We start from the raw sequence: 13,721 nt of genomic DNA on the forward strand, positions 1-13,721 counted from the left end.
ACGGGTGCAACAATGTTTGCTGCTCGTTTGCGACTTTCAACACGCATAGCAGAAGCGTCCAAGAAAAGGGTTCAGAACAGCATCGGTGAGCTTCTGAAGCCACTTTTCATAAGTGAACACAATTCTTATAATTGTCAAATGGCATCAAAAAGGCGGCGTATTTCTTGGTTTCTTCTTGGAGTGGCATTTCTTAGATGCACTTTGCACAGATATATTCTCGAAAACCAGGTGCATTCAGATGTCTCCTCAATGACGATGTCTGTTCGAAGCATTGAGGATCGGATCAGCGGCTTCTGGCTCTTAATCGTCCTGCAGTCTGCACATTCTGAGGCTGTCGTATTCTTTTGGAGTATTGGTGATTGGTGATGCCAAAAGCAACACAGATGTGCGAATTATACCTGCGTCTAATTTGCGCTGCAGCTACACTTTCAGCCGTGTCTTTTCTCTCGATGGATTCTAGGGCTTTTTACGTACTTTAGTAGTATCGTGTAATTCAAAGTATACTTAGTAGAACTTGGTGGTTCCAGGAGGATAGCCTCCCATGAAAAACAATTCTAGATAGATTGCGTACTGGGTCTATTTTCGGGCTAGCGAGTAAATTTCGCAACAGCCACATATTTTTAGTTATCTTCATCGGAGCTTACAGACACAGCGCCGTCCCACTGAATGTTTAGTCTCAACGATTTTATATTTGGACGAGTGAGAAGAAAGTCATATTGGACACCTTCTACCACCAAGGCAACAACTTCCACGCACTGCGACTAGTATTTTAGCCTTAAGCTCGTCCATTTACAATGCCTCGTTTTCACGACCACCGTATCCTCGTTCAAGGACTGGTATGCCTGAGCCTATTTCTTCTTTATTGCTTTGTTTCCCTTTAGTATCGATATTGGCGTTGATGTTGAGCTCACAGCGCCTGTTCATTCAGTTCGCATTCTATGGGGAGGAAACGTGAAAACGTTAGTAGCATGGCCTCCTTTCCACTCTGAGGTAGACATAGGGATTCCGGTTGTGTTTGTGTCTCTGTCTTGTTCAACAATGCCAGTGATTGCAAGGGATTATAGGGTTCTGAGTCGGTCATTCGAAGTCTAGTAGTTACCCTTTCTGTTAGTTGGGGTGGCATTACGTCCGGGTTTCTGGAATGAGAATGTGACTATCCCTGAAGGTCTCGAGAAGTCTTGCAGGTTCGCTCAGACTACTTACTAGTGATGAAAGGTTTATAGCAGCTCTAGTAGTGCGTTGAGAGTTTCGAGCCCTTCTATTTGGGCATGTAGTTAGAAATTTCTGGGCAGGAAAATAGCAGCGCTAAGACATGATCCTAATAGCACCTCTGATTCAGCAATAAGTCGTTGCTTCTGAGGAAACTATTAAATTGGGGAACCAAACCTAATATGTGAAAACTGCGCCTGCTCCCTTTGTTCAACATAATTTCTCCTGAGTGTAGACAGGAAGATATCTTTCCACGTAGACTAGGTTCGCAAACACGCTTTCTTAAGTGCAGCTCACGCAATTTTCTTCCCTACCCTATTGAAAAATCGTGCCATTTTTACCACACCTTCATGGTCCGATAGCCATCCATTCTATTTTGCTGCTTCTTCATGAAAGGTGACCAATTCTTCTGGGTCACCAGGAGACACGTCAAACGTTTCTGGTCATAAAATTTCAATTGGGTGCTTCCTCCTACGTTGGAAGGCAGAAAGGAGCTTGCGTCATTGTGTTCTATTCCGAAAGTTGTTGCTGTGTTTCGTCGAAATTGAAGGCCTGAAGAATTGTCGATCTCACGCCATACGGCGCTCCACGTTCGAACAGTCGTTTGAACGTACCAGCTGGCACCAGCTTGAGTACGAGCATAAGGCTACTAGGTTATTTATTTTCGCAGAACTTCGTTTAACAAGTTCCGCGGGAGACACGACAGCCTGATCCAGAACAAGATCTAGGAGCTAACCGTTGTCGTGTCCACAAGGAGGTCGAATGAAGGATAATCTTGGATTTGATAGCTCTTGCACACCACTCGGACGTTGTAACTTTGCACGAAAAAGGTCACTCATATTCGTTCACTCGTCAGCTGCGCCAAATTATGCAATTAGGCCGCAGACATATAATAAATGAAGCAATGGTCATGTCACCACTGCAATTTTTTTATTCTTCTCTTTTATCATGCTCTTCATTCTCTCCCCTCCTCAGCTGGCGCTGTTCAGGTGAACTTCTTCTTCAGCTTTGGCTTGATTCAAGCGGTAGGAATCCACTTCAGTCACCGGAAGGAGGTAGTTTTGGACATGTTACACCCAGTGGAAATTGCAGCCTGTTCTCAGAACAGGTGACCGCTGGTGTAAGGGATACCCTCAACCCGAAGCCTGCTAAGCACCACTTCCTTCATGCTAGGACGGTGGCTGGAGACGGAGCCAATATACGCGGGAATGAAAGTGCGTGTATCCAGCTGGAGAGTAATTTCTACGGACTGCGAACACAGCTCGTGCCGTGCTGTTTGTATCATCGCGGGGCAATTTCGGATAGTGCACCTAAGTTTAGGGGTGCGGAATAACTAGGTGCTGGGTATGATAGCTGAGCGATAAGACCAAATTAGATGACAGGAATTTCTTAGGCACGTTATCATGGAAGTAGGCCTATTTTCACTGTTCAGCGGCCGTCGCTAAAATCATTACTTTTCATTTGTGCGTGGTGCGCAGGTGGACTGTCGGTGGCTGTCCCGGGAGAACTTCGCGGTTATGAGGAGATCGTCAATAATTTCGGCAACAAGACGTTCGGGGAACATTTTGAATACTCTATAAAGCTTGCCAGGGAAGGCATAAAAGTTACAAATTATTTAGCCAAGGCCATACAATTTGAGTACAAGTACCTCAAGGAAACTCCAGCCTTAAAGTAAGTATCTCCGGTATTCTAATTTCTGCTTTAGCTCAGATTCGCTGATGGGAAATCGTGAATGCTTGAAAGGTGGGGAAGAAATAGATGCCGATTCCCTGCCTTCTTTGTAGGTAGATGAATGAATTTCGGGAACACTAAGACTGAGAGAGACATAATTTCGCATATTAAAAATAAACATATGAGAGTATTTCGAATCATAACGTAAAGAAGTAAATACGCGTTCCCCCGAGCCCAAACATGAACAAAACGTTACAGTTAAACCAATCAAATTCTAGGTAAATTAATTTCTACAATTAATATTTTTGCTGCTTCTGAATAGCGTCAGAAATGGCCATTTTTTTTTTCAAGGATTACTGACCTAATAATTTCGACGTTTTATTTTTATCTTTAAATAAATTTCAATGACCCCTAAACTCTAAAAAAATATCTGGAAGACCTCAGAGCGTCCTAAATAATTTGCTCTAACAGCCGTCATACGACCACTCTAGATTTCCTTTATCGGGAGGTGTCGGGACAACATGGCACACTGGATGCTCACGTGGTCCGAAGCAGCGCTTTTTCACTTGCTCCAGCTCCTCGGTTGTCCTGTGGGCAACTGCTGCGCAACGAGCACCAGCACGCATATACAGAGTGACACACAGCGGGTGACACAGCATCCGGATGTTCTGCTCGCACGGGACCAACTTCTGTGTCACATAGAGTTTCCTGCAACTATATGCTGTGTCGTGTCTCCTACAGAGAAAGCAAACATGAAGCTGGTTGTAGAAAAAATATTTTAGTGAATGATTTGGAGTTTGACAGAAGTTTATCCAATGTTCCGGGGCTGTTGTGTATCGAGTGCTACTCTCATGTATAGCCGAATGCACTTCGGGCAAAGCAAGAGATGCTTGAAGGGGGCATGGAAACAGAGCATGCTCATAAAGTTTTGAGAGCTGTGAGCGGACAGCATGCCTTCATTAGATACTTTTGGTGGAGCGTAAGACGCTTGCGTTAGCGTTAGCGTGCGACGCAACGCTAACGCTAAGGAATTCTGCATTGCGCAGCGTAAACTAGTCTCAGCATAGCGAAGAGCAGCAAAACGCTAACGCAAACGTATACGACGCCATCTAGACCTAAAAACACGAAGTATGCTGGCAAACCACCCCCCCCCCCCCTACGAAATGTCGAGCAAATTCAATGCCGAATGGTGAAGTGCATCACTAAGTCAAGCGAATGAGTGAAAGACAGGCTTTGGCGCCGTCTCGACGCGGTTACAGGAAGCGTCAGCAAACTCTCTCTCGTTACGCCTATACTGCACCGCTACTTGAGAACGTATATATCTCGGAAGCAATGCCCATTTGTTACCAGTAGGCCGCTGTCGAAGCATCATCATCACAAATTTCAACCAAACTTAAAGCACTAGTGGGGAATAAATGAGCTCTCGCTCACCCTTTGCTTGCGTGAGCGTTCACCGCTCCAGCATCGCCCCAGCATCATTTACGTACAGCGCATGCGCAGTGTGGGACACTCAACGCTAACACTAATTCACCGCGTTTGCAGCTATACGATGTATTGAAGCTGCATATTGTCGGGATTGCGGCTGCCGTTCACTGTTTGAAAAATTTATTATCGTCAGCGAAGAGCGCAGGCCGAATCATGCGTCAGATAATAGAAGCCTCGAAATCGCGCACGTGAGCAGGATGTGTCTAAGAATGGCTTAAGTTTCCTTGAAGCACAAATAAATTTATTTCCTCACGTCCTGATGAAGTTTATACAGCCTTGTCCTGTCGGTCTTTCTGCTGTACCATGCGGTGCCAGGGGATCACGAGATGTGACACGGTATAGGCGGTGATGGGCAATCTGGCTTTTCTTCACGGTCTGTGCTTGCTATTCCCGTAATAAATAAAAAATTATGGGTTTTTACGTGCCAAAACTACTTTCTGATTATGACATCCGCCGTGGTCGAGGACAGCGGAAATGTCGACCGCCTGGGGTTTTTTTAACCTGCACCTAAGTCTAAGTACACGGGTGTTTTCGCATTTCACCCCCATTGTAATGCGGACGCCATGGCCGGGATTCAATCCCACAACCTCGTGCTTAGAAGCCTCTATTCCCGTATTCCACGGGCCTTCGTTTTTTTAAACCTTAGAGCGCTTCCCAGAACGTTCTCCTTCCCGTGTTGACACTTTTGATGAGACCACCACGGCCTAATAATTGTTATTCGTTTGAGTAAAATCAATTTTCTTTCTGTTCAACTCAGGGACTTGTACTCTAAACGGGGCACTGACAATCCTCTCACCGAAGGAGACACGCTGAGAAATCCTGACCTTGCAAAGACTTACAAGGAACTAATGGACAACGGTGTCGACTACTTTTATAAAAAAGCTTTGGCAGAGAAGATCGTACAAGCGGTCAATATTTCAAGTGAGTGGACGCTTCATCGTGATTTCCGCAGCGCTCTGTGGCGATATATTACTTAATGCACTGCTTTGTCTCCTATATGAACACAACAGTTAAGGAAACATTCGAACAGTACTTTTCCCAAGATTGGAAAACTGTCGAATATAAAAGAAAGCAAGTAGTCATTTCATTAGTATTGCTAGCTGGGCTACACTGGCTGAAGATAAATCTTATCGCTGAGAAGAAAGGAAAAAAGAAGTGCTTAGTCATACTAATCTAAGCAGGAAACGCGCGCTAACGTGACCAAGCTCATAAAAAGATGGACAAATGCTTTGTTTTTCTGTCAAATCAATGTTTTATCAAATATCTCAGTGTTACCTATATCCTAGTGATTGAAATAGTCGTCTGCACTAACCATAATTTGGGATGGATAGCACGCAGCTACTCAACCGAGCCACATGGCAGTCCGCTGAAAAGGCTTTAGTGAAGATATTATTTTCTGAAGCACCTAGTTACATCTTATGAGTTGTGAGCACGAAAGCACTAACTTCCAATTGAACGCCCCTGAGCGATTATTCTAGTTTTGCGCTGCGAGTAATGTTTGCGTTTATGTTCGTTCCGGCCGACATGAATAAGAATAGCGATGTGGGCGAGTTAGTTTAGGTCCATGGTGCCAAATTTTGCACCATGAAACACTGAAGTGCAGAAAACAACGTGAAGAAGGCAATCCTTCGTCCTTTCTGACCTTTCCTGCCGCATTTACGTGCCGCGCTCTGCAAAAATTTAACACTTTTCGTCCTTAATGTATTGGGAGAGTTGGCAACGATGGTGGAATCTAAAAAAAAACACCGAGCTGAAATACCAAAAAGGCCAGTGGTAAAAAAAAACGTAAACATCCTTGGTGTGTAGCCTTAATTAAACTCCTTACTAGCGCTCTTTGGCCGTTGTAGCCCTTGCACCATAAAACAATACTTAATATTTATAATAATTAAACTCCTTAAAAAATCTACACCCTTTGGGGCTTATCTTGTCCCGCAACAATAATCGTCATCTGTCTTAGACGCATTTCCTTTCTTCAACGCTGCGAGCCCGGTACTTCAAAGTCATGAACGTCATGCGCGTTATCACCTTGATATAGCCTTCTCGACAGGAAAGCAGCGAGCGCTGAGTTTTCAAGAAAGGAAGTGCAAACGAAGCAGATGACAATTAGAGCTGCAGGACAAATGTACACCCCAAAGGGTCCAACTTTTGTAATTGTGTAGCATTACTGTATACATTTCATTTTTAGTAGCGTATACAGTAACTCTAGCCTTCATAACACCCCCCATAGACGCATTCAGATGAACCTGCAAAGAATGGCAAACCATAGTGAGTGACTCGAAGGATGCAAGGAATGTCGATACTTAAAGCAAACTTTTTTTTAGCATCCTTCCCGCAGATTAGTGTCCGTCTCATTTCCGAAGTTGTATCGACTGCGCAGGTGCACTCTGACGTCATATGTGTTCTTGTATCGACTTATATAGTGACTAATTCAAACCACATATCCTGGATCCTTAATTTTCATAGATTCTGATCATTCCTAGTCCACTGTGGCATGTTGACTAAAGGTTGTGCACTACATCGCTTCCTTGTTCACCACGTTATTTATGACGCATGCGCATAGTAAGAAATCAAAAGCGTGGGAATGGTCCGAACGGGATCTCTCAGCAGTAGCAAGATCAACTGCGTTTCGGAAATAACCGGTGAAATGCATTCTCAACTATTAACAAATAAAAAAAAGGTGACTGATGTCATCAGACAGATAAAACGGGCTTTAGCAGATTCTCTCTCTCATTTCTAAATTGCGCCCCCTAGGATGATCCACACGGCTGTGAAATGCGTCAGTGTTTCAGTGGACCGTTCTCCAAAACCATGAAAGCTTCGCTACATGGGCAAACATCAGCGATATCTTCTGCCTAATTTTTCCTACAACGCAACTCTTAGGTGCGCGTTCCTGCAGCAAGCGTTGGCGGCGTAACCGAGGGAGCGAGGACAGCGAAAGATGAAACAGCGAACGCGTAGCGGGAGATGAAAAACGCGAGCCGTGAATGGTGGAAAGCAACCCCCCCCCCCCAACCCACAGTGACGTACGCGTGGGAAACTGGTGTCATGTGAGTCCGCCAGACCACTCGATGCGTACTCTTATGCGGCCTCAGCCGGACAGACGGACCGCTCTGCTCGCGTCAGCTTTCGCTCCCGCTTGCTTGGTTTACTTGGTTCGGTCTCGTTCGCGCTTATTTCAATTGTCATGGATTGCGATTGTTTTGTAATCTGATTGTATGGACAACAAGAACTGTGTAGTACTTTCTGGAAACCACGCGGTACCAACGATTACACTGGAATGTTCCGCAAGTAATGTATGAAAGCCGACGCGCTTGACCCACAGATGAAATTTTCGACCATCACCGACTCTGCTGCAACTCTCGCTCCAATTTTTTCCCTCAGTATATCGCGAAATGAAAGCACGTGTAGAGCTGCCCTCAAATTTTGCATTAGGGAGTATCGTATTCCTCGGTGAATATTGTTTTACATCTGCAATCCTATCCACAGTTAGGAACCACGGGAAAAAAACTGCGCCTGCGTACGCGGCGTCGTCACACTAAGACGGATAGACAACCGTCTGTCAGAGCAGACAGATTCGATAACCTACGGCTTTTGCAGAAAGCATACATTGGCATTTCGAAAATTATACATTGCCCACGGAATTAGGGCAAAAGTAATTTTAGGGGTGTCGTAGTATTCAGTCGCAGCGAGCGGCTCGCATGCAGGTTACTAAAGAGTATTAGTTCCTACTTGTTATTACGAATGTGTTTCATTTTGTTGACACCATACACAACCTCAGACACTTAGCACGTAACAAGCATGACGTTTGTCACTCGAAAGTTGTCGGCGTGCTTATGGCCGAAAACCAAGTTAGCAGATTTGAAATGGTCTGTCATCTTTGCTCACCGAAATGCATTGCAGGGGCGAAGTAGTGCATGTATCTCTTTACCTCGGTATCCAATTTAGCGCATCTATTGAATACGTCTAATCTTACGCTCAGATTCTGGCGCGCTTAACGCAGGTGAATGGCAATGACCACTAGCAAGTGATGGGCCGCGCGTAAAGGCTCTGTCATAGAACTCAAACTGCGATGAATATATCTGGAGTAACCGTTCAAGGGAAGTCACATTCTAGCCAACGTTTTGACAATTGGGAACGTGTCTTTAGTGCCAGCAAGAACTCCTTTCCTTTGCAGCTTTTATAAAGCTCACTCGTCACCCCTGCCCACCCTCCAAAAGCCGAGGTATTTGTTATGCATAGTACTATAGTGATAACCACAAACAAAAACTTTTATTTAACAGAAGTTGCTTTTGGCCTAGTTTCTTGTTGCGGGATGACATGATTGCCGCAAAAGTCAGACACACAAATGTCAAGCAAACAAAACACACACAGCATGTAACTTTAATCATTCCTGAAAAATTGCATCGTCTAAATATGAAACGGATATTTGAAATAGGCAATGACATTGACTCGTTGTTTTCAGATGGCATAATAACGAAGCAAGACCTTGCGGGTTACAACGTCCGCTGGGAGACGCCAGTCGAGAGGAAGTTCAGAGATGGCCGCACAATGTACTCGGTCCGACCACCGGCTAGCGGTCCGGTACTTGCCTACATGTTGGGCATCTTAGATGAGATCAGAGAAGGACCAGATGACGCCATCAACGATAACTCTCAGAATTACCACAGGTGTGTGGAACACCGCAGATTCTGAACACCAGCATCAGCCACCTCGCATTAACGAGCACATTTCACGGCATCGCTTTCTGCTTCATAAAATAAACACTAATCATACATGGTCACAAAACATCACGGTTACAGGAGTTACAATTTAGAAGAGCCTCATGAATTATGCAAAGCTTGCTCCGATTAAAATTCCCTGAAATTATAAAAATTGCAATCCATGAATAAACGTTTGTCTTTTTCCTTTATAAGCACCGCATACCCCACAAAGTACATACTAATTAGTCGCCATTGAATATACCATGTCATGCTGTACTTATTATTCAATTATTTCCGGAGTCTTACTTGTATGAATGTTTGCCGACCAAAACTATATTGTTTCAACTACTCGGTGCTAGAAAGTGAACAAGTGTATATGCACTGTTTAAGCACGTTCACAATAAACATCGAGCTCCAACACAGCCTATATGCATAGCCAATGGCGCACATTGATATGAATTACTTGGAAATGAACAGGCAGTTAAGTGCCACGTAAATGAATTGGGGAAGGAACCTCAGTGTAACAGATACTCCAGATCCATACATCATCCTAAAGTGACAAAAGTCCAAATTCGGTGCACTTACTCAAGAACCGAAAAATTCACCCCTTGTTAAAAAACACAGTTGCTTCGCTTTCTTCTTATGTCCGCAAACTTCGGTCAACCGTACAGCACCCCTCTTTGTTCCGACGTCTCTGAATACGCTCTTTGAAGAGGGTCCTTAGGGTTATTTAGAATAAATAATAACCGTACTAAGTTACAAAACACAGTATTTTTGCACATTAGCACTGTTTTAAAATTGTGCTGAAGGTGTTACCGCTTTCTGTCCTGTAGCGTGAACAGAATTAATTATAGCTAACCGCAAGCAGATCAAGTGCTGCGATCGTAGAACACTGGAACACTTCTAAAAAACTAAGTGTGTCAGTATCTCGCTGATAAAATAATTCAGTTTCTGATCCGCAGGTTCATCGAGGCTCTTAAGTTCGCATACGCTAAGAGAGCGCTTCTTGGAGATGAAAAAAAGGAACCAAGCGTCGCAGCGGTAGGTCTGGGGAATATCACTGGGATACCTTTCTTTTTTTATTATTGCAGCGTGGTTGAGCGCATTCGTTATCTTCCCGGCTCCATTTTTTGGGGTGAGTTCTGCTTCATCCTTTCCTTTAACTGAGAGCGCTATAATGAAATTCCGGGACTAGGTCCCGGGACTAGGTCCAACGGCATTGTCCCATACCTGCATGGCTCCATTTTGCTTCGGGTGACCTTGACAGAGCTAAAAGAAATTCTGAAGTTCTGCATGCCAAAACCGCCATCTGATTATGAGGCTCGCAGTAGGGGGGGGGTGAAGGGGGGACTACGGGTTAATTTTCACGGCATGGATTTCTATAACGTCCACCGAAATGTACGTGTAGGAGCGCTTTTTTTTTGCATTCCACGCCGGCGAAACGCGGCCACCGTGGTTGTAATCACACTCGCAACACTTCGTGCTCAGAAGCGCAACATCCTAGCCACTGGTCTTGAGAAAGCCCTTTGCCGTAGATTTGTCCCCCGTGCTAACTTTTCAGTTCATAACTCGCTTTATTTGCGGATGCGGTTACTTAATCTGATTTGAGAGTCATTCTCCTATATAGCGGCGCTTCTGCAATGATCCCTCATAACGTCCCTCGCAGTGTTAATCGAAGAAAGCGTTTAGTCTAAAAATTTCGGTGGAGGCCCATTGTCCCTTTGGCACTTCTGTAGCACCACAGAAGCCAATAATATCCGTGTACGAGCTCTGGCGATGTTTTTTAGCATTCCGTGATGTTAGGCATTTCCGCATAAACTAGAGAAGGAAGACGGGAGACTTGACAAACACAAGTGCGAACTTTCAAATGAAATTCAATGATGAAAAGGGCGCACTTTCATGCGTTGACGATGTATGACGTGCTTCCGGTTAGGAAAAGCACAGAAACAAGAAAGCAAAAAGGAATCATCAAACAGACGTGGAAGGTATTAAAGCGGTGATACGTGCGGTACGCGCGGGTTGCGCAATTTTTTCAGGTGCAACGCGTGCCTCTAAATACTTTTTTAGCTCTACATTTTGCCATAAATAATTGATTAATCTGTCACCTCAATAATTTCTTTTGTCATCTAGTTGGGGTGCTTGGCGATGAATGTGCGGTCTTTGAAAACCTGTTACAATCACAATCCTTGCACTGCATCCATAAGAGCCCTTGAACTCTTCCATGTACATTGTTGGCATGGTCGCGAAGATGATCTTTTATGCACCTATCTATTTAATCTATGTTTTTAGTGCGGCATGGGCGCGGGATCGCATGCATAACCTTTTCCGCGCATGCCACATACACGTTTTTATATTTTCTTTTGCGCATGTCAGATGCATTTTTTTTTCACCGTTCGTGCGTACCTTGCATAGAGACACGAGCCTATGGGGCGTAGGGACCAAGCTGGTTTTTTTCTTCGGCTCCCTACACCATAAACTGGTATCTGTCAAAATGTGTGGCTGTAAAGATTGTTTACTTTCTCTTATTCTTCTTCTTTTTTTCGTATAGTGCAAGCTGTTAGGTTCATTCGCACACCTTTACGTTTGGGTATGCAACTTCTGAGTTTTTGAAGTGTTTGAACTTTTATACATCTTAAAATTTGAGGTTTTCAGTTCTCTACGCTATCCTTAGCCCTAATGTTTTATGATATACTGAGCAACACGAACCGGTTGACCCAGCGACATCTAATTCTGCATTACATTTCTTCTATAAGAACGTTTTGAGAACTTTGAGAAATCCGGTTCAAATCTCGACACCGTAATAAGTCGCATTGGCTGCCCTTGTCCCCTTCCGTCCTTTCTTGCTTGCGCTAAGCGACCATAGCCCTAAAGAAGCGCGTTGCCAAGATCATCAGCAGGCCGAAGAATATGCCGAGCACTTCGGAAGGCAAAATTGGAACCAATTCTGCCCCCGAGTGTCTCCTAGCTATTCTCACTTCACGTAAAACTTGGAACATTGTCAAGTCTTTCTTCGACACCACACAATCCAAATACAAACGAGGCAAGGACCTTGCTAGAATAATACACAGCTACGATGGAACGGAGCAAGAAGAAGCCTTGATTGAGATTGACCAGAAATTCACGAACAGCACTTCATCAACCCCACACCAAACGAGCCTCCCTGGATACTTAGGGAGTGCAGATCAGCCTTTCACGCAGGCGGAACAACAAGTGGCCCTGTGAAAACTGGCCCGGGACACCACTCCCGGCAAGGAGCAAAAACAACAAAATCTCACGCAAACTAAACTAACCGGCGACGACGTACCTTCTCGAGCATATAAGCTACACATGAGAGACAGGGGATTTCAGATTTCAGAGTTATTGGTTCCAACAAAAAAAAAAGAACTAATTACAACATGACAAATATACAAACGAGGGTCCCAAAGTGAAAGAACTGTAGTGGGACACTCGGTTAATAATAACAACATTGATGGTGATATCAATAGTCAGCAAATTAGTGTTATTATAAACAACATCTACAGATCAAATACATCATTAGACACGTCCTTTACAATCAAACACGAAAAAGCACGTTATAAAAAAAAGTCGGAAAAAAGCATGGATGAAATACAAGAAATGACATGTGAGCGAAAAGTCAAAGGTACACCGCAAGATCATAGTTAAGTTATCGCAGAAAATGATGCTTAATGTAATTTTTAAAGATTTCAAATGAAGTACAGGATTTTATAGTTGATGGTAATTCATTTCAAAGAGAAATTCTAGGGAAGAAAGTTTTTTTGCCGTAATTGGTATGAACCATGGGTAGCGAGAAATTGTTGTTAGCCGCAAATCTGGTTACATGTTTGCTCTGCAAAAGGTCAACTGCATGAACGTAAACGTAAGGTTATTATGAAGCAACATGCGGAGTAAGACGAGTGTGTTAAACTGGAACAAATTATTAATAGGCAAGATATTATACTCGCGAAGTAACAAAGAGACATTGGATTGCATGGAGCTAGAAGTGATAATGCGTATTGACTGATTTTGGATATGCTGAATTGATAAGTGAGAAGCGTACGTGTTGCCCCATGAAAAAATGGCGTAATTAATGTGACTATGAATGAACGCATAATCCAACGCTAGCAGAGCCTCACGAGAAAAAAAGGGGCGAGCTTTTATTAATGCACGTATACCAAACGCAGTCTTCTGCTTGAGATGTTGAATGTGAGAGCGAAATGTAAGGTTATGGTCAAGATGTATGCCAAGAAAAGTGACATCGGTGCTAACGGGAACTGAATGAATTCCAAGCTTTACTTCAGGAATAGAAGTTGAAGCCTTTTGAGCACTTTTGAATAACATAAATTTAGTTTTTAGAGGATTACAAACTAAGCAATTGTTGCTACACCATTTTATAATGTTACTTAATGCAGTATTTAAGTTAGAAGTAAGAGTAACAACAGATTTGTCAGATGAAGATATGGTTGTGTCATCTGCGTATAAAATGCAATGAACGTAGTTGGTGGAGTTAAGAGAATCCGGAAGATCATTAATATATAGAGGGAAAAGCAAAGGGCCCAGAACTGATCGCTGTGGCAAACCTTCGTTATTACATTTTGTTACTGAGAAAGTATTTGCTGCATGTACTGTGTACGGCTGATCAAGTAATTTTTTGAGAAT

The 13,721-nt window shown here is 43.6% G+C and overlaps 1 protein-coding gene across 4 annotated transcripts in view; it reads left to right on the top strand.

Moving 5' to 3' along the window:
• LOC135905603 (scoloptoxin SSD14-like) overlaps nt 1-13,721 on the top strand; it is a 153,697-nt gene that overhangs the window by 82,717 nt on the left and 57,259 nt on the right. For all 4 annotated transcript variants that reach the window (XM_065436555.2, XM_065436553.2, XM_065436554.1 and 1 more), the window contains 4 exons: nt 2,688-2,880; nt 5,123-5,286; nt 8,828-9,032; nt 10,028-10,106. In XM_065436555.2, the coding sequence (XP_065292627.1) occupies nt 2,688-2,880; nt 5,123-5,286; nt 8,828-9,032; nt 10,028-10,106 (641 nt within the window). The remainder of the gene's footprint in view (nt 1-2,687; nt 2,881-5,122; nt 5,287-8,827; nt 9,033-10,027; nt 10,107-13,721) is intronic.

The sequence above is a fragment of the Dermacentor albipictus genome, chromosome 1 (assembly GCF_038994185.2).
Source record: "Dermacentor albipictus isolate Rhodes 1998 colony chromosome 1, USDA_Dalb.pri_finalv2, whole genome shotgun sequence".
Classification (NCBI taxonomy): domain Eukaryota; kingdom Metazoa; phylum Arthropoda; class Arachnida; order Ixodida; family Ixodidae; genus Dermacentor; species Dermacentor albipictus.